Below are 27,500 nucleotides of genomic sequence, written 5' to 3' on the forward strand. Positions count from 1 at the left end.
ATCAACATTAACCATAGCAAATTTAGAGTCTTTAACTCAAACTCTATAGCACCACCACTTGTCCAAGATTTCACTCATATTTAAGCTAATAACATTTGAACCGTAAGCCATAGAATGAAAAGTCTTTTTTCGCAGAATCCTTGGGTCATATCGAAATTAATGAAGTCCAAAATTTGTTAAATAAGGTTTACGTTTTCTATTTTTAATAGTTCATAAAACCTACTTTTTTAAACTCGTCCTGGGCAGTTTGTCTGATTTTTTGCCAAAATTGGCTTAGATAATCTTCAGACCCTGGTGGCAAAAAGTTGTGCAAATAAAGTTGATTAGTCAAACCATTCTCGAATAACGTGCAAACGAATTCTACGAAAAACCCTCAAAAATGGATGTGAGGCTATATCTCCGCAATGGTTTGGCGTGTTTTATAACAAGCATGACCTGAGGCTACCTGCAGTGTTTTGGTGCAGTGCCACGTAGTGGTCAGGAGATGTAAAAAATGCATATGGTTTTAGCTGGTCTCCCAGCCTGGTCAAAATCTCTAAAACCAGCCTGCTGACCAGCTAAAACCAGGCTAGTTGACCAGCTAAACCAGCCAACCAGCCAACCAGCCAACCAGCCTGGGCTGGTTTTAAATGTTTTTTTTTTCACCAGGGGTATCGTTACAAAACTTGGTATGAGCTATTATACTAATGCCCAATTGACAAAATTTTGATAGTAAGTGGCAAGAAACTGCAGAAAAAGTCAGCAATCAGCTATTGTTTTTCTCCTTATATATATAAAAAATGTTTGTAACTCCAAAACAAAATTTGATATTTTCTCCAAATTTGCATGGCCACACTCTAAGGACACACAAAACATTTGGTGGAATTTTGCCTGTTGGTTGCGCTATAATTAAACAAAACATGGAATTGCCATTGACTTCAATAGAGTATTCTGATAGGAAATGCTACATTTTACGAAATGCATTGGTGTACCATTACAAAACTTTGTATACACCATTGATTCCATGACCTGAAAGTACTCCAAAGGTTTTGAGACAGTGCCACATTGTGGTCAAAAGTGATAAGCCATTAAATCATATTAGTAGTAGTTCTATGCTCCATGCCATGCTTGCATCCAGCTCGTGACGGCCAGAGATGGTTGGCTCCTCCCACATGTCCAGAATCACGGATTGGTCATCTGTCTCAAGCGCCACTGGTTGTCCCTCTGCTCAGGACGCTCTCTGACAGCAAAATGGATATTCCATTTGAGGAGTTGTTGCAAAACTGCAAGTACACACTGGTTAAATAGAAAATGATTTGAGAGAATTTAAATGTCGTTATTTTACCCAGGTTAAGGACAGATGAAACGCCGTGTAACCCGTTTTACTTTCCATATGTAAAGTACAACAACAATTGTTGTCCATTAAACATTTTTGAAAGGTACAGATCAGGGGAGCGTTTCCCAAAAGCATCGTTAGCTAGCATATATGCTCGCAAGTTCTGTTGAATTCTGTTGGGAAACGCACCGTCCAAAAGGAGTGACAATGGCTGAAAATAATAGACATGCATTATTTTCTAAAACGTTTCAAGCAAACATGTTTTAAATGACGCGTTACTGCTGTTTACAACGCTCGATGACGGATTTTAATAGAATTTTTAACCAAAAAAAAAAAAAAAAAGATTGGTATTCTGCTTGTTTCCTCTTATTAAGCTGAAAATCTTTATGGTATGGATCGGATAGGGAAGTGAAGGGTTGTTCCTTGACGGTTCCGGGAAAAGATTCAAAGCTTCAAGAGTCAGTGTCGAAAACAGCGCTATCTGGTGGCGACGCGTCCGATGTACAACATCTGTTAAATCTTATCTCTGCCAAACATTAAGCCATTTATTTATGTTGCCACGTTATTTTTGTTATTAATGCATATCACATGCCTGCAGTGCATTTTACTTTCATAAGCATACTTGGATATTTTTTTTAGGTATCAGCTGTTGTTGGACCGCTTATGTTTATTATTTTTTTCTGTTTTCAGTGACACTGAGTTCTACTGACACTGACATTCAGGCTCCTCTTGTCAATCAACCAGCAGCATCCACCATCAGCAGCGGTATGTTCCATATTCATCATTAACCTTAATTACTAACCTCATCTGACATTGTTAAATAAAATTAACCATATAACACTGCACACAAGTGCATCTGTTTTCTAGTCCACAAGTAATTGCAATTGTCTGATCATTTCAGTGTGTAATGGAGAAAAGAAAGATAAGGAAAGATGTTCACATGTAGATATTTTTTAATTTTCCAAACGTTATAATTCTCCACAGGGAGCCTTTCTGCATCTGTACCGCTGTCACAACCTAGCATGAAGAAGTCTTGGCATGAAAACATCACTCAGGACCTGAGAAATCATCTAGTGCACAAGCTGTGAGTTCAAGAGGAACTGTCTCTTATTATAATGGGTGCCATTTTTTTTTTGCACTTTCTCTGCAAACTCTTGAATGCTCTTTTAGGGTTCAAGCCATATTCCCTGTTCCAAACCCTGCAGCGCTGCAGGACAAACGCTTGGAGAACTTGGTTGTTTACGCTTGTAAAGTCGAAGGGGACTTTTATGAGTCTGCCAACAGCAGGGTAAGCCACACAAGTTTTTTATGCTACATTTCAGTCAGGTTTATTATTTTTGGCCTTTATGTACACTAGAAAAGCCTGATTTTATGATGCCTCAACCTTATTTTTGTTTTTATACCCAAATGTCTTGTGTTCAGGATGAATATTATCACTTACTGGCTGACAAGATCTATAAAATCCTAAAGGAACTAGATGAGAGGAGAAGGTCCAAACTGTCAGAGCCACTCACAAACACTCAGGATCCTTAACAAACAGGACCTGAACAAGCCATTGGCCAAGTTCTTTTTTTTTTTTTTTTCGACCAGGTCATGTGTCGGGTAGACTGTGGAAGGACTAAGGGACCTCATTTGTGTTTATAATAAGCCATATGTGCAGCTTTATAAAAGTGAACATGCATCTGTGTTCTTGTTGATTTGTTATTTCCATGTTTATTTCATAGTTTTTCTGTGGCCCTCCAGGAATTGAGTTTGAGACCACTGGGGTAGAGGCATAAGAGAGAAGCTGGGTTTCCATACAAGCATAAAGCCACCTTTTCACCTTTTTTAAACCCACTTTTTACGAGTTAAGTGTTTCCATCACTCATTTCTGCAATATTCCAAAATGCGCATAAAAAATAGGGTGATGGAAGCATGTCTTCATCCAAAGGTTGTCAGTGTCACAGGATGATGTTGTAAAGGGGTAATTCTCAGTGGTCTTTGCTTGATATAATAACACTGTGCTGAATTTGTGCTGCTCAAATGAAGAAAGAGCATTAAAGGAACCATATGTAAGAAATTTATGTCAGTTAATCATAAAATGGCCCTGAAATGTCACTAGACATTAAGAAATCATGTTCATTTCAAATACTTATATCACTGACAACAGTGGTCTGGCCAGGATATTGTCATTTAAAAGTGAGAGTTGCAGCCCACAACTGATGTTATTGTTGTCGTTTTGTGTTTTGGTCTGAGGCTCCACCCTCCAGCTATCTACCAATCACGAAGTCAGTAGAGTTTCGTGAGACGGGTTGCCAGCTCTGTTACAGCTGCGGCTATACTAACGTGTCGGATTAAACATGTATAACGTTACGAAACGAAAAAGACCTCGTTTTGAAACCGAAATACGTTGTGACAAAGTCCGAAATAAAACAAGGATTGGTATAGGATATGCCTTTGAAAGATGGAGACGGCTGAAAACGGAGAAGAATTTGAAGACAGATGCTTTCGTTGGTAATTTTTTCCTGAACAGGTAAGATTCATCTATGTTTGGCTAACTTTGCTTCAGTACTCAGTGGATTTTCCGCGGTCGGCCGAGCTAAATGCGTTCATAAAAAGCTTTATATCGCACCACTAGCAGGGTATGAAAACAATCTATGTTCCGACTGAGATGTGGTATTACAGTACATCTTTGCGAAATATTTGGCTAATCGCCATCTGTAAATTTTTGCGATACATAATTACTTCGCAAAACATCTCTTGTGAAGCATAAACATAATTAACAGAAGAAAAACAAATTACTGTGTGTCACTTGCCGTTGGAAGCTCCTTATTGCAGCCTACTCCTGCAGCTTAGCTGGCAACCTCGAGTCAGGGGGGAGCGGGAGGGGAAACACCATTCTACAGTATTTTGAATGTGATTGCAGTACCAGTTTTGGCCACAATCCTACATACGGTTCCTTTAAAGAAGTTCACTTTCAGTACAAAAAAATTACAGATCATTTACTCACTAGATAAGACCCTTCTTCATTGGCTGGGATGGTTTAGAGCCATTTGAAGCTGCATTTAAACTGCATTTTGGAAGTTCAAACTCATGGGCACCATAGGAGTCCACTTTATGGAGAGAAATCCTGAAATGTTTTCCCCCCAAAACATAATGTCTTTACAACTGAAGAAAGAAATGCATGAACATCTTGGATGACAAGGGGGTGAGTAAATGATCTGTAAATTTTTGTTCTGGAAGTGAACTTCTCTTTTAAGAAAGCTGCAACTGACATTATTGAATAAACTAATTTAGTTCTGGTTTAATTTACAATCACAATTCCTCTGTGCTAAACTGACATGACAAAGTTGACTGGTTTTGGATTTCAGAAAAGGCTCATATGTTTAGACGTATCTTCTGATGGCTGTTCATTTTTCTGTAATCCTTTACTATTGTGTCACTTCTGGTATTGTTTAAATGTTATTGTTTCTAATAAAATTATTAAAACCAAATGCATCCTCTATGCAGTGGAAAAAAATAGTATGAAACACAGCATGTTCATTTACAGTACATGCAATTTTGCAGTACATTTCTCTGTTTTTCTGTGAGTATATTTCTCTGTGAAGTTATTTTCCTGTTCCAATATACAGTGCCACTAGGAAACATAGGCCTATTTATATTTCAACATTTTAAGCCTGTATTTTAAAGTTTGAGGAAAAATGTCTGACTGAAAACTTCTCATATTGTCATGAAAATCATGTCCTCTAAATCTTTTTTTAATCAAGTTTAGTTTTATCAAACAAAATGCAACACTGTAATTTAAATCCAATAATATTAGTTTCTCCCTTTACAGATTTAATTTACTTCATAATGAGAGTTTATCTGAACAAGTTGTTGTTTGGAAGATCTCTTTAAAACAGGTTTAATGCTGACTTCATGCACTGGATTGTTCTCTTACAAACCTGAATTTGAAGGTGAAATATTGACTTGCTTATTTTTATTAAAATTGTGTCTGTAATTTCAGTAATATCTTGATTTCTCTTTATGTTGATTTGGACAAGACACTCAATTAATTGTTCAATTTAAATCTATGCAAACTGTTGGGCTTAACTCAACTTTGATCTAAGCTTCTGTGCTTATATTTATTATTTTTATTTTTTTTTAAGCATGTGATATATGCTAGTGATGTTAGACCAGGTGCAAGATCTGGCTGCAATGCCCACCACGAGGGAGAAAGCCATGGACAGTGAGATCGCTGAAAGGAGCTCTGCCCTCTGCACCATGGCTGAGGTTTCTACACTTTATTTAGAACTTAAAGATTAAGAGAAGTTAGAGAAGACAAGCGTTCAGTACAGTACAGAGATGGATCAGTACAAAAAGAATCACTGTACAAATATGGCAAAGTCAGGAACACCATACTAGTCCAAATGTAAAAATAATCAGTTTGTTGATATTTGAGACATGTGCATTAAAAGTTCAGTTTAAAAGTTGTCTAGCAGTGAATGGACAAGCCAGTGTCTCTTGAGACCAGAGTATAAATTCACAGAGGTCTATATTTGGTAAATATGGGCCTTGGAAGAGGTTATGAGTTTATTGGGCTTTGGCTACAGTAGGTAGTTCTGGTGTGGATAAACAGCCATGCATGTCACATTCTGCAGGCTGAAAGAAGAATCTGTGCTAGAAACAACCAGCCGCAGTGACCTTATGAATGGAAATCAGAAAGACAGAGGCCGAAGATTTAATGCATTAGGACAAATGTAATATACTTCTTTTTATTATTGTTTAGATTATACTTCAGGAGATTAAGATAACAAAAACACATTTCCTCATTTTGCTTTTAGAACTGGAGAGAGTAAGCTTCTTAACTCAATTTGTCTTTTTGATCATATTGTGTCATTTTATCAGTCTATTTAAATGACACAATGACCACAAACAGAAGTGACATTTCGAGCTCATCTCTGTGTTGTGCTGATGTAGAGTTCAGATGATATTTTGTCTGATCAGAGAGCAGTTGTACAGTGTTCAGGCCAGTGTTTCCTTAGCTCTGTGTTCATGTAATAATACATCCATGTGATGAAGGGAAACACAGTGATTCCCACAGCAGTGCAGATCCTCACAGAGCCCACAGAACTCCTACACAACCAAACACACACATTCATGATCGTAATACAGCTGAAAAAAAACATTCATACTGAGTCGCAGTCATCAGAAAAGCATTATGGATGTTAAAATCATACAATGATGCATTCACCTTCCTGAATGTCGACACAACAGCAGCCAGAAAACTGTCAACATGAGTCCACCACATTCCCTAAAAGCAACAATTATGCAACGAATAAAATAAAGCAGTTTTATTCCAATTATGTAATGGAACATTGGTTCAAACTCCTCTCAATGGTTGTTACCTTCCTTCCTCTTGCTGGAAAAAGTCTTCAATTCCCTCTTTATAAAGTTTCCAGCCCAGAATGACTCCAAACGTAGAGGCTACAAGCACATGCAGATCAGCCATTCTCCTCCATAATAATGACTCTGGAAAAGTTATAACATAACACATTTATTTATAACTCTAAATTCTACCATAATCTCTTTTATGGCCACCACAAAGTGGGATTTTGCATGTAGACTAAAACTCAAGTCTTGTGTCTTCTGAATATACTGTTTTCACACACTAGTCTTTTTTAATGCATATAATTCATGAGGCAAACAAATATATAATTTACTTTTACATATTTGATATATCAGACAATAGCAAAGTCCAATTTAAAAAACTATTTTTTATGTATTTCTCCTCCACTAGATGTCAGCATCGCGTCTCATTTTGATTCATGAAAAACTTCACTTTCTTACCTGTTATTTGTGGTTGACAGCAAAGCAAAAAACACAATCCAGCTGGAATAGCATAACCAATCTGCAGAAACAAACACAAAATAATATAAAGGAGCATATATACGTTTTGCAAAGGCAGAAATGGTTCTCATTTGAGGTTAAAGTGAGTTTCACCATCCACAAAGCAGCATCCGGATCATTTATCTAAACATAAACAAACAAATCAGCAGTTAATCATCACTTATGTATATAAATAAGTGCTTCATTTGATGGCCATCGCTCATTCAGTGTGTGCAAAAAAAATCTAAAAAGTAACATTTAACGTTACCTGCACGTAAGTTGCCAGCGAGAAAAACACTGACATGAATAAATTACAAACTCTCCAGATGATCTCAGAGAACGGGACACTCATCTTGTTCGTCATTTGGACTCCTGTGCATTTATACTAAGTTTAACAACATTTCTCTTAAACGAAAACGCACTGGACTTTATAACTGTCCTGGTTTCCGGATATGACGGCCCGCGGGACAGAGCTAAGCATTGTGGGAAATGAAGTTCACGACACTGTTAGATTCATTAAATCATTTAACAACGCAAAAGGCTATGAATCAATAAATAAATGAATAAAAATGAATAAATGAATCAACCATTTGGATTAATATCCTTATTATTTTACTGTAAAAGTTGTCACATGGAAACACACTTTGTTGTTTAAAATGATTTATGTTATTTTTTGTTTTTTTTGTTTACTCTGTATTGTTTCCATCTCACAATTCTATTCTATTCTATTCTATTCTATTCTATTCTATTCTATTCTATTCTATTCTATTTTTATTATTTGAATGTAAATATTGTCACATGAAAGCACATTTTGTTCTTTAAAACCATTTATTTTATTGTTTCCATCTCACGGTTGTATTCTATTCTATTCTATTCTATTCTATTCTTATTATTTTATTGTTAATGTTGTGTCACATGAAAGAACATTTTGTTCTTTAAAACAAATTATTTTTTACAATGTTTCATTGTTTACTCCGTATTGTTTTCATCTCACGATTCTATTTTTTCTATTCTATTCTATTCTATTCTATTCTATTCTATTCTATTCTATTCTATTCTATTCTATTCTATTCTGTTCTGTTCTTATTATTTTATTGTTACTGTTGTGTCACATGAAAGCACATTTTGTTCTTTAAACTAATTATTTTATTTTTCATTTCATTGTTTACACTGTACTGTTTCCATCTCACAATTCTATTCTATTCTATTCTATTCTATTCTATTCTATTCTATTCTATTCTATTCTATTCTATTCTTATTATTTTATTGTTAATGTTGTGTCACATGAAAGCACATTTTGTTCTTTAAAACTAATTATTTTATTTTTCATTTCATTGTTTACTCTGCACTTTTTTCATCTCATTATTCTATTCAATTCTATTGTATTTTATTTTCTATTCTATTCTGTTATATTCTATTCTTATTACTTTACTGTAAATGTGTCACATGGAATCACATTTTGTTCTTTATTTTTTATTGTTTACTCTGTACTGATCCCATTCCCATTCTGTTCTGTTCTTCTATTCTAATCTATTTATATTATTTTTACTCTAAATGCTTTGTCACGTGAAAACAATTTTTTTTTGTTTCATTGTTTACACTACTGTTTCCATCTGACAATGTTATTCTATTCTATTCTATTCTATTCTATTCTATTCTATTCTATTTTTATTATTTGAATGTAAATGTTGTCACATGAAAGCACATTATGATCTTTAAAACCATTTATTTTATTGTTTCCATCTCACAGTTCTATTCTATTCTATTCTATTCTATTCTATTATTCTTATTATTTTACTGTACATGTTGTGTCACACGAAATTTTGCTCCTTTAAATTATTTATTTTTCATTTTATTGTTTACTCTGTACTGTTTTCATCTCACGATTCTATTCTATTTTATTGTATTCTGTTATATTATATTCTTATTACTTTACTCTAAATGTGTCACATGAAAGCACATTTTGTTTTTAAAGTCTATTTACTCTGTACTGTTTCCATCTCACAATTCTATTCTATTCTATTTTTATTATTTTAATGAAATGTAAATGTGGTCACATGGAAGCACATTTTGTTCTTTAAAACCATTTATTTTTTGTTTCATTGTTCACTCTGTACTGTTTCCATCTCACGATTCTATTAAATTCAGTTCTATTCTATTCTATTCTATTCTATTCTATTCTATTATTTTACTTTATATAGTATGTCACTGGCATTGTATAGTATGGCACATTTTGTTCTTTAAAATAAATTACTTTATTTTTAGTTTTATTGTTCACTCTGTACTGTTTTCATCTCACGATTCTATTCTCTTCTATTCTATTCTTATTATTTTACTGTAAATATTGTCACATGAAAGCACATTTTGTTCTTTAAAACCATTTATTTTTCATTTCATTGTTCACTCTGTACTGTTTTCATCTCTCGATTCTATTCTATTCTATTCTATTCTATTCTATTCTTATTATTTTATTGTAAATATTGTCACATGAAAGCACATTTTGTTCTTTAAAATGATTTATTTTATTTTTAGTTTTATTGTTCACTCTGTACTGTTTTCATCTCTCGATTCTATTCTATTCTATTCTATTCTATTCTTATTATTTTACTGTAAATATTGTCACATGAAAGCACATTTTGTTCTTTAAAATACATTTTTTAATTTTTAGTTTTATTGTTCACTCTGTACTGTTTTCATCTCTCGATTCTATTCTATTCTATTCTATTCTTATTATTTTACTGTAAATATTGTCACATGAAAGCACATTTTGTTCTTTAAAATTATTTATTTTATTTTTCATTTCATTGTTTACTCTGTACTGTTTCCATTGCACAATTCTATTGTATTCTATTCTTATTATTTTACTGTAAATGTTGTGTAACATGAAAGCACATTTTGTTCTTTAAACGCTTCATTTTATTTATTTATTTTTACCACAAACCACTTGCAAATCTGTGTGTGTGTGTGTGTGTGTGTGTGTGTGTGTGTGTGTGTGTGTGTGTGTGTGAGAGAGAGAGAGAGAGAGAGAGAGAGAGAGAGAGAGAGAGAGAGAGAGAGAGAGAGCTGTGTGCTGTGTTCGTGTTGTGCAGTGCTGTCCTGTAGGTTACTCTGCTGTCTGTCTCTCTGCATTGCAGCCCAGCGCTGGCTGCTGGAAGTCAAACCCAAATGGCGACGTCCAGCCCCAGCAGTAACCCAGCAGCAGCCTCCAGCCTGAGCAGCAGCAACACCGCGCAGCATCACTCGACCCAAAGCCAGCACATCACCACCATGAGCAGCATGCAAGGTCAGAAATCAGCCGAACCGCGCACATCCACCCTACAATGAGATCCAATGACAGTTTACACACATCAGATGTGACTCGTTCACCGCATTACCAGCGTATCTTAACTTTAGGCTTTAGCTAATCTATCGATTTAAATGTGCATTTACACGATTTGAATTTTATGTTTTAACTGGTATCCATTATTTAGTTTCTTTTTAGTAGGAGTGTAATTCTAATTGTAGAGTCCTGTTAGCCGCTCGGCTAACTGCTCTTAACGTCAAACACTGACAGGCCCGTGCATATTTATTTTTCTCAACGCAATAATTACGTTATTTACAATGTAACCTAAATATAAATGAATGGTTTGCATGTCCACATCGCCTTTAGTATTATATTAATTCGTTTATTGCCATTGTTCGTTGACTGACTGTCATTGGAGTTTGTTGACATATTTAGCTGAACGGCTAACGTAACTGGCTAACGAGACGTTAATGCTAATATGAACTTCAGATAAATGCGAGTGGTTCTTTAGGAATTAAAAGTCGTTTCTTCATAAATTATAAGATTAAGGTGTTATTTAAATAATTTGTGGAAACCACCTGATTTCATAAAGAAAATGACACATTTAAATGGAAAGATCACTGCTAATCTGAATGACTTAAATATCATAAGCAAGGGATTTCAATCGTTCAGATGCCACTGGCTCATAAAATGATATTCCTCGCATTATATAACGTTTTTTGTGTAAAAAAAAAAAAAAAATGTATTGCGAAAAAAATATTTTAGAAATGTCTAAAATATTATTTGGATATTTTTTTTTAAGTATAGCAGAAATTGCTTTTTTTAATTATTGAAAATGATATCCTTCATTTTTATTTTTATTGTATTAATTTATTTATTTACTAATAAATTAATAATTATTAATATGTATGCTTGTTTACTTTATTATTGAATGATTTTACACAATTTTCCAAACTTTTCCTGAAAACCTTTATATAAACTACTGCATACATGTGTTTATGATTATAATTTGGCTAGTTTTATGATTCAAATTGCCACATGATATATTCATGGTTGAGTATGAGTCATTTAGATCATTATCCACTATAAATTGCATGTAATGTAGAATGTGGGTTGTTTTGGACATTAACTATTGTGAACCACATTGATATTTTGTTGTATTTAACATAAAATGTGGATCTGTCTGGAAAACGGACAGCTCTAATGAGTTAGTAATAATTTTAGCTTGAAATGTGATTCTTTGAATGGTTTATTTTGGACATGGTGTGGTGTAGTGGTTAAAGATATGGGCTGGTAACTGAAAGATTGCAGGTTTGAACAAAGACCAATGTACATGAAATGTGTTTCATCAGCCACATCATGACAATTGTTGTTTTGTTTGTCTTGATATTGAAAATGTTTCAGTTCCTCTATTAGATGCAGCCATATACTGTAGTCTGTTATGTGTTAGTTTTGCTCTAAAATTTACTAGGCCAACCTCAGATGCCTCTTTAATAAAACTGGGTATTCTGTCCAAACTGATGCAATTCATTTTGATTTTCAGACATCAGCTCATGCTGGAGGTTTCAGAGAGATTCAGGTAGTCACTGAGTTTACATTGAACGGTTTGGACTGTAATCATCATGCAGTGGGTCGAATAAAATTCACAATAAAACTCAATCTTACTGTATGCAGCCAATGTGATGTATGTTAAGGTATGTTTTATGAGACTTTGTTAAGTCTCATAAAAATGTTGAAAAAAGGTCATGTTTAACCCCAAAATAAAATAAAATAAATAAATAAATAAAAAAATATATATATTGTAGAACATTATATATTTTGTTGGAATTTCGGAATTTACTGTATAACGCGGAATGTCATGGAATTTGCTGAATTTTGGATGAATAAATCAAAACTAGGTCAATACACTTAACGCGTGTCTGTGAATATTAAGCCACAAAAATACTATTTAAATATGAATCCTGCATGTTCTGCTTGTCTCCGTGTGAAGTTTAGTTTACTACACACATATTGTTTTTAGCTTTTACTACAACTGCTCTGAGAGTCACTTCATGAGCATTTTATTGTTTCTCGTGAGAAAAACTATCGTCATATCATATACAAACAGAAACCTAAAGATCTCCACAGCAACCCGTCAAAATAAAAGTTTGGTGTAACTTGAAGAAATTGTGACAAATACATACTTAATATAATGATAGTACTATTACTACTAATAAAATTATTAAAACATTATTTTAGGAATTTAAGGAATATTTACCAGACATTTACCAGAAAAATGTTAATACACAACACAGCATTTCTATAAAAAAATAAATAAAATAAAAAAATAATATTCATGGGTACCAAAGACGTCACTTCCGCTATGCTCGCCGCCATGTTTGTGTCCGATATGACAACAGACACAGCGCATCTCAATGAGATTTAATAATAAATTGAAATAAGAAATTACTTTTTACTACTACTTCCCACACTGTGTATTTGACTTGATTGTATGTTTAGGACAAAAAGTGTAAATTGTTGTGAACGTAGTCGCTCGATGAAGGCTTTAAGACCTTGAAGAATCCTCTGCCGGCTGGTCACTAACTTACTTCACAGCGAACGGGACTCGCGCTGACGGCACTAATTCCCACAGTCCGCGCTTAGATGTCGGCAAATTAGTTTTGGCGAATGCAAAAAAATGAGATTATTGAGCATAAGCGCAACATCCAGCAAGCCAAGAAAACATAAAATATACCTGAGGGAAGACGTCTTTCACGTCTTGTGTATTCCTAAAACTGGATCTCATTATTGAAGCACAAATTCAAGCACCAAAAGCATGAGATTTCTTTATTTAAAATATGCATTTTTATTCATTCAAGCTATATGGCTGCAATAACATTTTAGTTTAATTTAGTTTATTACACCACTTGTGCAGCCAGTCACAATTCACAATGGTACCATTTACTTGGGACGATGGTTTGTGTGTAACTTGTGTGCCATTTTTGTATGACAAATCATTTTTAGAGTAATTGTACATAAATAGTTTTAGCAAAACAAATATGATTATTTTTGAGAACCCTTTTACATGTATATACTTTACTGCAGGCGTTGCAATGACGAACGCTATGTAGTACAATAGTTTAGCGTTTATTATTTAATTTTCATAATAGGCTTTATGCCGAACGTCACATGACCAACCCCGGAAAACAGGTCTCATTGCTTCCGCTTGTCGGAGAACGTGTTAATAGCCGTAATAAATAATGGCGATATCGACGGACTTTTAAGGTAATCAGTTAAACAAGCCAGCTGTTTATTGTGGACGTTTCATTCGATATTTATATATAAATGTTAGTGAAAAGAATAAAAATTTAAAACTTTTATATATCAATCCACATATGTGATGGACATTGGTTATGATCATTTTTAGTGTCTACTTTGAATGAATCTTGAGTAAATCATGTTCATATTTAAAGAGGGATATGCAAAACGCGTGAACCGGAAGCAACGAGACCTGTTTAGCAGAAAACGGAAGCCTGTTGGGCATGAAGCCTATTCACTAAACACCGCATAATCTAAAACACCTTCAACTATAAAACACTCTTGCTCTTAAGCCAAATGAAAACAAATAATTTACGGCATCTGGATGTACTGTAAGTCACTATTCTCTGCATTAGCACTGTTTTGAACTTGCTCTTTGAATGCTTTCTTGTTTACTAAATCTTTGGACTTACGAGTTGATCGGTTCAAAATGATGTAATCGCAAAAAAATGTTTCTTTTCATTTTAAGGCATTATTTTCGTTATAATGTACTGATTCACAATCTTAGTCAATATTTAATTATTATTCCAGTACTCTTATTGTGCCGAAAAAAAAAAACCCTGCTTTGGAAAGCACCTGCGTGAATGACACCGGTACGCTATATGCATACCGACCCACTTCGAGCACTGCTGAGATCTAATAAAACTGTTGTTAGTTTTTTTTTTTTCTGATGACTGTTTTTACAGCTAACTGAACAACATATCCCGGGCATATTGTATACTTGTTGTGAACAGTCTGGGAGTTTTGTTGATCTTCCTCTGGTAGTTGCGGCTGCTGTGACCATAGACTGAAACAGGTAGCGCGGACACAAAAATGGCGGCGATAAACTACAGTGACGTCACATGGAACCTATGGATAAAATAAAAATGAAATCAATTAAATAGAGATGCTTTTGATTATATAAAAAAAATGAATTTGAACCTTAAAAATAAAATTTTTACTAAACTTGTAATAAATTGCTGTTAAATTGTGTGCGCTTCATGTTTTCAATTAATTAGACATGTTTTTTTTAATTAATAATTCTTAATTTAACCACATAAAATAGAAAAAAGACAGAAGCCGGAAAAAAATAAAATGGAAAAAAAGGAATTTGGTGGGGAAAAAAAATAGATAAATATTTATATAAAAAAATACAAATATTTGATAAATGATAACAAATACTATCACAATGTCATAAATTAATAAATACACAATTATTGTTATTTATGTATAAAAATATGTATATATTTATTTATTTATTTTACAGTAATGAGAATAACGAGGACTTTATTTACTTTGGTTATTTATTATTTAGTATTATTGCCATTTATTAGTTTTAGTTTATTGATTATTATAGTTATTATTAGTTAATTAATGATTATTAGAGTATTGATGCATCATGATATTATTTGCTGTGCTGTTTTAAATTTAAATAATAAATTAATCATTTTAATTTTATTAAAAATGTAAAAAAAAAAAAAAAAACTGCACTTATATTTAAAGGTGCCTTAATAAAAATGCATATATATTTGTATTTATTTATTTAAATTCTTATTTTGGGGTGAAATATGAAGCTGACCTTTTTTGTGAGATTCACATCTTTACGGGTTTGTAATTCAGTTTTACACTGTTCTGCATTGGTTGCAGTCTCTTTATAGAGCACTTATATAGAAATGATATGTTTCTCTAACATAATATGCTAGTATGAAGTCCTCAATTGAATGTCAAAGGCTTCAGTTTTGCATTAGAGTTTAGTCTGTCTGTTTTATTGAAAACAGTTCTCTCTTTTATTCTGTGGTTTTCCAAAATCTCCACCATCACACCATCATTCCTGTATTTCCTGAACACGCCGTCTGACGTGATTCTGCTTTGGTTGGGAAGGTTTATTCATTGGCTTCACATTTACACAGGAAGAGTAAACATGCATGAGTTATCACATGATATATGCAGTTAATCTCTGCGTTCTTGTAAAAGGTAAAACAGTAGCAAAACTCGAGAGCTTGTTGATTTGAATGTGAAAACTTGTCATATTAGTATTCGTATTTGTAAGTTGAAATTTGAACTCACAGCTCTGATGTGAAAAGCTGAATCTGTCGATTTGACAACACTTGTGTCTTTCATTTTGTTCATGTGAATGTCATTTTACACATTTGTAGCTATTAATTTGCAACTTCAAATTCAAAACCCAGGTGTTTTGATCATTGTCTGTGTGTGCAAATCGACAGATTCAGCGTTTCACATCAGAGCTGTGAGTTCAAATTTCAACTTACAAATACGAATATTAATATGACAAGTTTTCACATTCAAATCAACAAGCTCTCGAGTTTTGCTACTGTTTTACCTTCATAGTGATGACACATTTACCTTATGTGCATCATCTTCATTATGGCTTTTTGTTGCAAAACTAAATATTTTTGTGGAATGTTACAATAAAATCCTATTTCACTCTTTCTACTTCAAAATATCACATTTATTGATTGTTACTTAAATTATTTGAAAGTGAAAATTACTACAAGTAAATCCTACACCAATTTCCTTCAGTGTATTTGTCATGAAATAACCTAACATGAACAGACTTTATTTTTACAGCCTGAAGTTCCCAAATTCCATCTGGACGGATTCTTTTAAATCTGTTATTTAAGAAATGAAACGCAGTATTTCCCCTCATGATATTTCTCTCCCTTTATCTCTTGCCTCTTCTTACCCACAATCCTCCCTGATGCCGGACCACGGTGAGACCTGTGAAATTGTTTTCCCCAGAACAACTGCTGTTTATATTCCCTCTCTGAATGGTTTCATTTTGATTTTCTCTTCATTTCTCTCCTTCATTTCTCTCTTAGTCTGGTATTTTCCTTTGTTTTTCGTTCTGCTGATTTCCGGTTGCTGTTGTGTGTGAAACTCCTCTGCATGTACACACATTTTCCATGTTTACTGGTTCACTGATGCACATCCCGGCACAAAGGTTTGGTTTGAGCGAGCTTCAGATGCTCACTGTTAGCTGTTTTATTGGATTTTGAGGTTGTATTGAAGAGCAGGTTATGGTGACAGAATTAGCACTGGATCTGAACATATGCTGCAATTGAAGGTGTTTTTCCAGATCAAACCATGTGTCCATTGTTCTTCTCACCACCAGGGTTTCAGATAAACCTGTCTGGACTTCATCAAAGTAAGCCAACCCTTCTGAACCGTGTCTGTTCGCTGGTTTCAGGGAGCCTGTCCTCTGCCAGACACTAATCCATCCAAAAAAACGGTTTCTGCTAGACTTGTGCCGGTCTAGGACTGACCGTTCTGCATGCTAGTGGTGGCGTTTGGATAGCCGTTCTGTCCTAGAGTCCTAGAACTTATTATCTACCATGAAGATGCAAATGTTGCAGATGTGTGTAACCCCAAAATGGAGGCAAATAAAATAAAATATTAAAAATATAGTATTGCTCTTAAAATATATAATGGTATGCCTAAAGAGAATGAAGCAAAACAGTAATGCAATCTCTACTTAAATTATAATATTTTTAAAATACTACACTAGTATTTTAAGGCGCTGTTGTTGAAAAATACAAAAAAAAAAATACTGAAATAGTAAAATAAGAGTATTGACTATACAAACTAAAGTATGATGGTGTTTAGTGCCACGTAAAAAAAATCGAAAATTGTGAGATTAAAGTCATAATATTTGCAAAATAAAGTCAAAGTACTATGTCAAAATACTACAAGAATTAAGTCTAAGTACTATGAGAATAAAGTCGAAATGCTAAGAGAATAAAGTCCAAATACTAAAAGAATAAAGTTGAAATATTTTGAGAATGTAGTTGAAATACTATGAGAATAAAGTCGAATACTAAAAGAATAAAGTGAAAATATTTTGAGAATATAGTCGGAATACTACAAGAATAAAGTCGGAATACTGTGAGAATATAATCTGAATGCTCAACAATAAAGTCGGAATACTGTGAGAATAAAGTCGGAATACTGCGAGAATAAAGTCGGAATACTGCGAGAATAAAGTCGAAATACTGCGAGAATAATGTCGGAATACTGCGAGAATAAAGTTGGAATACTACGAGAAAAAAGTCGAAATACTTTGAGAATAATGTCGGAATACTGCGAGAATAAAGTTGGAATACTACGAGAAAAAAGTCCAAATACTACAAGAACAAAGTCAGTATTTTGAGAATATAGTTGAAATACTTTAATTGAAATACTGCGGGAATAAAGTCAGAATACTGCGAGAATAAAGTCGGAATACTGCGAGAATGAAGTCGGAATACTGCGAGTATAAAAGTCGGAATACTGCGAAAAAAATGTCCAAATACTAGAAGAATAAAGTCGGAATACTAGAAGAATAAAGTCCGAATACTAGAATAATAAAGTCCGAATACTACAAGAATAAAGTCAGTATTTTGAGAATATAGTTGAAATACTGCGGGAATAAAGTCAGAATACTGCGGAAATAAAGTCGGAATACTGCGAGAATAAAGTCGTAATACTGCGAGAATAAAGTTGGAATAAAGTCGGAATACTGCGAGAATAAAGTCGGAATACTGCGAGAATAAAGTCGGAATAAAGTCGGAATACTGCGAGAATAAAGTTGGAATACTACGAGAAAAAAGTCCAAATACTACAAGAACAAAGTCAGTATTTTGAGAATATAGTTGAAATACTTTAATTGAAATACTGCGGGAATAAAGTCAGAATACTGCGAGAATAAAGTCTGAATACTACAAGAATAAAGTCTGAATACTAGAAGAATAAAGTCCGAATACTAGAAGTCAGTATTTTGAGAATATAGTTGAAATACTGCGGGAATAAATTCGGAATACTGCGGGAATAAATTCGGAATACGGCGGGAATAAATTCGGAATACTACGAGAATGAAGTAAAAAAACTACGAGAATAAAGTCAGAAAACAATGAGAATGAAGTCGAAATACCATGAGAATATAAAAAATGTATTTATTTATTTACGTATTATGATAGTATTTGTCGGAATGCTATTAATTTATACTTTTTTCTTTAAAATTATTTGTACTACAATATTATTTTAAGGTGCTGTTGTTAAAAAATACGAAGAAATAATACATTTCTAAAAAGATATTGACTATACAAACTAAAGTATGACAGCATTTTAGTGCCACGTTAAAAAAAATCTACGATTACGAGATCAAAGTCATAATATTTTGAAATTAAAGTCAAAATACTACGAGAATACTAAGTTGAAATACTACCAGAATACTCAGAGAATAAAGTCAAAACACTACGAGAATAAAGTCGAAATGTTATATATGTAAATAATTTAAATATGTAATTATTTATGTATTTAAATATGTAATTATTATAATTTATTCTTATTAGTTTGCTAACTAGTGAGTACTTCCATTCGCTTATTCATATATTTATACTGTAAACAACTACATAAAAAGGATTTTACTGAGACATCGGCACAAGTCTAAAGCTTTGAGCTTCCATTGATTTTGGAGCAAAAAGATTCACTCCTGGACAGTTGATTGGTCCTGACTTTCATTTGATTTAGTCCATTCCATCAAAATCAGCCTTTACTTGATCAAGATCTCTTTAATGATCATGCATGTACTTTCCACATTGATCAATGGTTCACAAACAGTAATGGAAGCTCTGGTGGTTGTTTACTCTGGTGTTTTAGATGGCTTTCTACTAACCGGTGCGGTGAACATTGCCTTGGGGGTTGTAGCTGTTTTCCCTGTTTCTTCGGTTTGCATTTTGTTTAGTGTTGAAGCACTGCTGGGATGTTTTTGGCATGAGCATCTCGAACAAACACAAGCTTGTTGGGACATGGAAGCACATGCCGTGCGATTTTCAGAAATGTCGTTCCTCTGGTATTCGGATCCTCACATTCTTGTGGTGGAGGGAAAATAGTCCTTAATTTGACAGAGATGTGCTTACACTCTTTTCCAGCTACTTTCATGAATCTGAAAAGGTGCTTAAGTGTTGTTTGTTTCATGTCAACATTGTTTCTCTTTTGCCACATAACATAATTTTCACTTATTCACATACCTTTAGTTTGCAGTAATAGACAAGCATTTAATTATAGTTTGGGAAAACACTGATATCGCTCTCGTAATTGCTTGAAATTATGGATTGAGGTAAAATGTGCATGTTTATTATGAGAAGAGCAGAAATATTGTCAGAAAACGCTCTGTAAATTATTATTATAATGAAAAAAAAAAAAAATTCCATTCTCAGAAATTATCAACATCTATACAAAGCGGAATAGGGTTACAGGGATAAAATACAGCGTTCTTTGAAAATGTGTTGTGATGCATTTTCACAATAAGTAAAAATGATAGTAGAATTTAGCTACTCAAATTGAATCACTGAAACTTTATTTTCAGTTTTTAACTAAAAAAAAACAAATCAGTCACTGTTTCTGTCATGTGGCATTGGCTTCATTTTTGTGGTGGCTATTTTCTAGCGCTTATAAAACACACCTCTCGCAGTCTAGATAAACCGTGCAAAGTTTGCACAGTACCACAGATCCATGTATAGGCTAATTTTTTGTTTGGGTTGTGTTAGGTATTGCTTGTGATGAAGGTAAGTTTTCGTTTTTATTTCAGTTTGTCCATTTTGTGTCCGGATGTGATCAAATCTTTTTAACGCTCTATTTTCTGCCACATATGGATGTAGATGGGGAAAGATATGCTGATTTGGTGATTTAAAGGCAGGGTTTGAGCATGTCGGACTGCAGTCACTGTCCTCTGCCACCAGATTTGCTAAAGCCATCATCTGTGTTGTGTAATGAAGATGTTAGAAACCGCACAAGCAAGCATGTCCTGGTGGCTTTAGAAAATCTGGCTCTTGGGTTCCTCCTCTGGTGCTCAGATGTGCATGTATCTAGTGAACTCTGGTCTCTTCACACGACCCTCCCACATCTTCCATGGCTTAGTTAGAGATCTCATCCTATGGCAACCTGAATAAAATACACCTGCAACTTTTTCTTCATGCTGTCTGAGTGTGTTGGTTCGTGTGTTTGTGTGTGAAATTGCTGTTTCCTCACTGTGTTATTTAACCCGAGGGTCTCTTCCTCCTCTGTCAGGTAAACGTAAAGCCCTGAAGTTAAATTTTGCCAATCCTCCAATCAAACCTACTTCCAGAATCACTCTGCACACTGCCGGACTTCCTTTCCAGAACCCACACATGTGAGTACAGAACGTCTGATGGCCATTTCACCCAAAAATGAACATTTGCTGACAATTTGCTCACTCACAGGCCATCCAAGATGTAGAAGAGTTTGTTTATTGGGTCAGATTTGGAGAAATGTTGCTTTATGTGACTTGCTCACCAATGGATCCTCTGCAGTGAATGGGTGCCGTCAGAATGAGAGTCCAAACAGCTGATAAAAACATCACAATAATCCACAAGTAATCCACACCACTCCAGTCCAGCAATTGATGTTTTGTAAAGAGAAAATCTGAGTCTATAATAATGCTTCCTCCAGTGGAAAAAGTCCATTTCTTGTTTTGATCTCACATCAAAATCCACAAACATTTGTTTAGATCTGTGCAGATTCTCTCCTGATTATCACACAACTTATTATGGAAAAAGAAAGCAGTATTATGGATGGAGGACTCAAATTTTAGCAAGAAGTGATGGTTTGACGTTAAAAACATCTTAACGATAGATTTGTTTCTTACAAACATGCAGATTTTTGCTTCACAAGATGGACTGGAATACTTTCATTAAGACTTTTTTGTTAAAGGAGTAGTTCACTTTTAGAACAAAAATGTACAGATAATGTACTCACCCCCTTGTCATCCAAGATGTTCATGTCTTTCTTTCTTCAGCCTTAAAGAAATTGTTTTTTTTTGAGGAAAACATTTCAGGATTTCTCTCCATATAATGGACTTCTATGGTGCCCCCGAGTTTGAACTTCCAAAATGCAGTTTAAATGCAGCTTCAAAGGGCTCTAAATGATCCCAGCTGATGAAGAATGGTTTTGTCTATCAAAAAAAAAAAAAACAAAACAAAAAAACAATTTATATACTTTTTTTTTTTTTTATATATATATACCTCAAACACTCTTGTCTAGCTCTGCATGAACTCTGTGTATTCCAGGTCAATACAGTTAGGTGATTTTATTTTCTTCCCTTAACTTCAAAATCATCCTACATTGCTGCAGAAGTACTGATCCAGTGTTTACAAAGTGAGCATGCCAAGAAAGTCGAACACCCTTTACAAAAAATAAATAAAAATAAAACAGCAATGTAGGACGATTTTAAAATTGGAAGAGAAAATGAGATGGGAGTTTTTTTGACATACCCTAACTGTCATGAACTGGAATACACAGCGTTCACGCAGAGCTAGACAAGACGAGCATTTGAGGTTTAAAAAGTACATAAATTGTATTTTTTTTTAGGAAATAACTGATTGTTTCGCTAGATAAGACCCTTCTTTTCCGGCTTGGATCGTTTAGAGCCCTTTCAAAGCTGCATTGAACTGCATTTTGGAAGTTCAAACTCGGGGGCACCAAAGAAGTCCACTGTATGGAGAAAAATCCTGAAGTGTTTTCTTAAAAAATACGTAATTTCTTTATCACTGAAGAGAGAAAGACATGAACATCTTGGATGACAATGGGGTGAGTACATTACCTGTAAATTTTTGTTCTGGAAGTGTACTACTCCTTTAATGATGCATTTGTTTCTTACAAACATGCAGCTTTTTTGCTTTACAAGATGGACTGGAATGGTGTGGATTACTTTTTTGTTAAAGGAGTAGTTCACTTCCAGAACAAAAATGTACAGATAATGTGCTCACCCCCTTGTCATCCAAGATGTTCATGTCTTTCTTTCTTCAGTCATAAGGAATTATGTTTTTTGAGGAAAACATTTCAGGGTTTCTCTCCATTTAAAGGACTTCTATGGTGCCCCGAGTTCGAACTTTGCAATTTAAATGCAGCTTCAAAGGGTTTTAAACAATCCCAGCCGATGAAGAAGGGTCTTATCTAGTGAAACAATCAGTTATTTTCTAAAAAAAAACAAAATTACAATTTATACACATTTTAACCTCAAATGCTCATCTTGTCTAGCTCTGCGTAAACTCTGTGTATTCCAGTTCAAGACAGTTAGGGTGTGTTGAAAAACTCCATCTCATTTTCTCCTCCAACTTCAAAATCCTCCTACATTGCTGCAGTAGTACCAACCCAGTGTTTACAAAGTGAACAAGCAAAGAAAATCAAACGCCTTTTACAAAAAATGGGAGTTTTTCGACATACCCTAACTGTCTTGAACTGGAATACACAGAGTTTACGCAGAGCTAGACAAGATGAGCGTCTGAGGTTGAAAACTATATAAATTGTATTTTTTTTTTAGAAACCAAACAGGTCGTTTCGCTAGATAAGACCCTTCTTTAAAGCCCTTTGAAGCTGCATTTAAACTGCATTTTAAAAGTTCAAACTCAGGGGCACCATAGAAGTCCATTATATGGAGAGAAATCCTGAAATGTTTTCCTCAAAAAACAATTTCTTTACGACTGATCTTTGATGACAAGGGGGTGAGTACATTGTCTGTCATTTTTTTTGGTTTGTTCTGAAAGTGAACTATTCCTTTTAACTTAAAACTGTCGCTTCCAGCTTGATGCCAAGACTTTAGTCTTCAGTTTTGTCTTTCCAGCCTCAACCATGATCATCTTCACATACATGTGCATGTGTTTTCAGAGAGCGGCTGCGGACACACAGTATCGAGTCGTCTGGGAAGCTGAAGATCTCTCCGGAGCAGCACTGGGACTTCACAGCCGAAGACCTGAAGGATCTCGGCGAGATCGGACGAGGAGCGTATGGCTCTGTCAACAAGATGGTGCACAAGCCCAGTGGACAAATCATGGCCGTCAAAGTAAGACACACATCATAAGTTACTGATCGGTTTCTGTTATACTTTAGATTGTTTTTGAAAGTTAAAAACCATGTGATAAATATGGCAGAAGCAAGCTTGCTGGATGCAATTTCCAGGAGTTACTATAGACCAGAAAACTAAATTTGTGGTTGGTACCAGACTAGAAATCAAAGTTGTCTGTGCACCTCTAAGAAAAATAGGGTCAGATTAAGCATAGCTAATTGGATTTGCTGTGTTTTGTGAGTTTCATGTCAGATCCTTAAACTATATTTAGTCTGATGGAGTTAGTACAAGGGTATCCTTAAGCACAGCATGTGTTGTTTGTTTTCCAAAAATGTCCATAAAATATTTAGTACTTCTCGTAGTTTTAGATGGCTGGAAATTGGACACAAACAATTTTAACAACCATTTATGGAAACAACTTCTTTTTTGAATTACTTTTGATCTGTTGTCATCAATTTCAGAAAAATAAAAATAGATGGTCAGTTCTTGGTGAGAATATCATGATCGTAAACAATATACACATCATTTTACATATTGACCAAATAAAGGTGTATACGGAAGACTTGTTTTTCAGTGCTTTTTTCATAATGCATTTGTTACTAGTCACTTCCACTACTAAATGTTATCTATAAGATCAAATAAGATACAAAAACATAGCAGTTACTCAAGTCCATACTCAACTGAAAATAACAAATAACAATAATACATTTACTGCATGTATTTCATATCCTAATTATTCATTTTAAATTTGAATTGTTTTAAACATTTTATTTGTATTTTGTTTTTGAAGTGAAATACATGTTTTTAATTCCTTGTCATGGTTATTCCAGAGTGTCACCACTTTGAAAGTTATACAACTCATTTTTTTATATTTGATGATAATTTACATTTGTTTTGTTTTGTTTTTCTATTTATTTACTACATTTTTAAGTATTTCTTATACTTATTCATTTTAAATCATATTTGTTTTAAACATTTTTATTTAATTTTATTTTGGAAGTGAAATACATGTTTTTCAAAGTGTCACCACTTAAAAAAGTTATACATTATATATATTTTTTCTATATATTTATTTATTTAAAAGTATTTCTTGTACTTATTATTCATTTTAAATTATACATTTGTTTTAAACATTTAATTTATTTCATTTTATTTTACTATTGTGGTGAAATACACATTTTTAATTCTTTGTGATAGTGTCACCACTTTCTATTTATATATGTGACCCTGGACCACAAAACCAGTCTTAAGTCGCTGGGGTATATTTGCAGCAATAGCCAAAAATACATTGTATGGGTCAAAATTATTGATTTTTCTTTTATGTCAAAAATCGTTAGGAAATTAAGTAAAGATCATGTTCCATGAAGATTTTTTGTAAAATTCCTACCGTAAACCAAAATGTAATTTTTGATTAGTAATATGCATTGTTAAGAACTTAATTTGGACAACTTTAAAGGTGATTTTTTTTTCTCAGTATTTTGATTTTTTGCACCCTTAGATTACAGATTTTCAAATAGATGTATCTCGGCCAAATATAGTCCTATCCTAACAAACCATACACCAATAGAAAGCTTATTTATTGAGCTTTCATAGGTTGTATATATCTCAGTTTTGTAAAATTTAACCTTATGACTGGTTTTGTGGTCCAGGGTCACACATATATTTTTTGTCCTTATTGTGTAAAACGTGCACCTCCCTAAGTTTATTGTGACTCTCTCATTTCAAACTGCTTTTTAATACATTTGAGAAGTAAATGATGAGCTTTATGCGTAATGTGTGCCATTTTGAAATCAACCAGATAATAATAATACGCTGCAATGTAGATCAGACGTTTACCTGACAGTCTCAATCTGTGTGTGTCTGTGTAACAGAGGATCCGGTCGACGGTAGATGAGCGAGAACAGAAGCAGTTGCTGATGGATCTGGATGTGGTCATGAGGAGCAGCGACTGCCCCTACATCGTCCAGTTTTACGGAGCTCTTTTCAGAGAGGTTTGTCCGTTTAGTCTGCTTACTATCTAGTAATTTTTTTGAAAGTCTTTCTGATTCATGACACTTATTCTGTTTCTCAGGGGGATTGCTGGATATGCATGGAGCTCATGTCTACCTCCTTCGACAAATTCTACAAATACGTTTATTCCTCTTTAGACGAAGTGATTCCAGAGGAGATTTTAGGGAAAATAACATTAGCTGTGAGTTTTTTTAAATGAATTTATTCCACTTTGGCATTGATTACGTGATGCACTCGTTAGTGTTTATTAAAGAAGATGTTCACTTCCAGAACAAAAATGTACAGATGTTGTACTCACCCCCTTGACATCCATGATGTTCATATCTATCTTCCTTCAGTCGTAAAGAAATTGTGTTTTTTGAGGAAAACATTTCAGGATTTCTCTTCATATAGTCGACTTCTATGGTGACCCAGGTTTGAACTTCCAAAATGCAGCTTCAAATGGCTCTGAACCAAGGGTGGGCAAACTTTTTGACTCGAGGGCCACATCAGGTTTTTTCACATCAAGTGAGGGGCCGCATAATATAGCTATGTTAAATGAAGCTTTTGAGGATTTTTGACAATTTTTTTTTTTCTAAATCGACACTCACTGCTGTATACTTTTAACATACATGGCAGTTTTATTCTTGTGTCATCTCTACCTTATTTTTAATGAGCACATTATGACAAAGATAAGTTGTGTACATGTCGATTGATGTATTTATATTCCCCTCACTCTACAAAAAAAATCACATAAATTTAGCATGGTTCAAAACAGAAAAAGGAACAAAAATATACCGCTTTTTGGTAAGTAAGATTTTTAGTCTCATCTGCTCACCAAGCCTGTATTCATTTGATCCGAATTAAGAAAATGAGATGGGAGTTTTCCGACTTACCCTAACTGTCTTGAACAGGAATACACAGAGTTCAGGCAGAGCTAGACAAGATGAGCATTTGAGGTTAAAAAGTATAAATTGTAAAGATTTTTAGAAAATAATCAATTGTTTCACTAGATAAGACCTTTCTTCCTTGGCTTGGGTCGTTTAAAGCTGGATTTAAACTACATTTTGAAAGTTCAAACTCGCGGGCCTCAAAAAAAAAAATTGTCTGAAGAAAGAAAGACATGAACATCCTGGATAACAAGGGGGTTAGTCAGTTCTATATAAATTTTTGCTTTCTCCTTTAACATGCTCTGTTCTTCTGTTTCTGTGTGTTTCAGACTGTGAAAGCACTTAACCACTTAAAAGAAAACTTGAAAATTATTCACAGAGGTAAGAGAAGCAGAATGATAAAGTTTCCCTTTCTGATTTCTGATCTCCATCAGTTTATTTTTGTAGGTTTAAGCCGTTTTAGAAATGTTTTACTCAGACTGAAGCTCTTTCCTGGTCTCTCTGCAGATATAAAGCCATCAAATATCCTCCTGGACAGGAAAGGCAACATTAAGCTGTGTGATTTTGGCATCAGCGGGCAGCTGGTCGACTCCATCGCCAAAACCAGAGACGCAGGCTGCAGACCGTATATGGCAGTAAGATTTATTCATTTGTTTATTTATATATGTACACTGCAATTCGAAAGATTGAGGTCAGTAAGATTTGTTAATGTTTTTGAACAGAAGAAGGTCTCTTCTGCTCAGCAGAGCTGCATTTATTTGATTATAAATAATGTAAAAAAAATATGAAATATTATTACAATTTAAAATAACTGATATCTGTGTGAATAAGTGTTAAAATGTAATTTATTTCTGTGATGCAAAGCTGAATTTTCAGTTTTCAGTGTTACATAATCCTTCAGAAATTATTATAATATGCTGATTTTCAGAATTATTGACCAAAAAATTAATTACAGAACAAAAAAATCAGTATTTCCTCTCAAACATTATACGTGTGTGCTGTAGTATACTGATGAAACTGCAGGAGAGTCTATGAATGAAG

At 33.9% G+C, this 27,500-nt stretch overlaps 3 protein-coding genes across 3 annotated transcripts in view; 2 read left to right on the forward strand and 1 right to left on the reverse strand.

Moving 5' to 3' along the window:
• Positions 1–1,098: 1,098 nt before the first annotated feature.
• LOC141288631 (CREB-binding protein-like) lies at positions 1,099–4,779 on the forward strand. The gene is made up of 5 exons (XM_073820796.1): positions 1,099–1,264; positions 2,006–2,080; positions 2,300–2,399; positions 2,486–2,603; positions 2,738–4,779. The coding sequence occupies exons 1-5, from the start codon at positions 1,099–1,101 to the stop codon at positions 2,846–2,848; spliced, it is 570 nt and encodes a 189-aa protein (XP_073676897.1). The 3' UTR covers positions 2,849–4,779.
• A 1,234-nt stretch (positions 4,780–6,013) lies between these two features.
• LOC141288897 (transmembrane protein 220-like) lies at positions 6,014–7,606 on the reverse strand. Its single transcript, XM_073821103.1, has 6 exons — positions 7,431–7,606; positions 7,277–7,306; positions 7,124–7,184; positions 6,682–6,805; positions 6,528–6,587; positions 6,014–6,409 (listed from the first exon to the last, which is right to left on the reverse strand). Exons 1-6 carry the CDS (start codon positions 7,524–7,526, stop codon positions 6,277–6,279), a joined length of 504 nt encoding a protein of 167 aa, XP_073677204.1. The 5' UTR covers positions 7,527–7,606; the 3' UTR covers positions 6,014–6,276.
• A 2,596-nt stretch (positions 7,607–10,202) lies between these two features.
• Positions 10,203–27,500, forward strand: part of LOC141288172 (dual specificity mitogen-activated protein kinase kinase 4-like) — a 17,342-nt gene continuing 44 nt past the window's right edge. Inside the window, exons 1-11 of the mRNA XM_073820271.1 lie at positions 10,203–10,445; positions 11,989–12,024; positions 16,855–16,887; positions 20,267–20,284; positions 20,787–20,889; positions 23,403–23,577; positions 25,452–25,571; positions 25,652–25,771; positions 26,789–26,840; positions 26,967–27,232; positions 27,464–27,500. The exon at positions 27,464–27,500 is cut by the window's right edge and continues 44 nt beyond it. Of these exons, the coding sequence (XP_073676372.1) occupies positions 10,328–10,445; positions 11,989–12,024; positions 16,855–16,887; positions 20,267–20,284; positions 20,787–20,889; positions 23,403–23,577; positions 25,452–25,571; positions 25,652–25,771; positions 26,789–26,840; positions 26,967–27,232; positions 27,464–27,500 (1,078 nt within the window). The 5' untranslated portion in view covers positions 10,203–10,327. The remainder of the gene's footprint in view (positions 10,446–11,988; positions 12,025–16,854; positions 16,888–20,266; positions 20,285–20,786; positions 20,890–23,402; positions 23,578–25,451; positions 25,572–25,651; positions 25,772–26,788; positions 26,841–26,966; positions 27,233–27,463) is intronic.

Source organism: Garra rufa, chromosome 16, assembly GCF_049309525.1.
Source record: "Garra rufa chromosome 16, GarRuf1.0, whole genome shotgun sequence".
Classification (NCBI taxonomy): domain Eukaryota; kingdom Metazoa; phylum Chordata; class Actinopteri; order Cypriniformes; family Cyprinidae; genus Garra; species Garra rufa.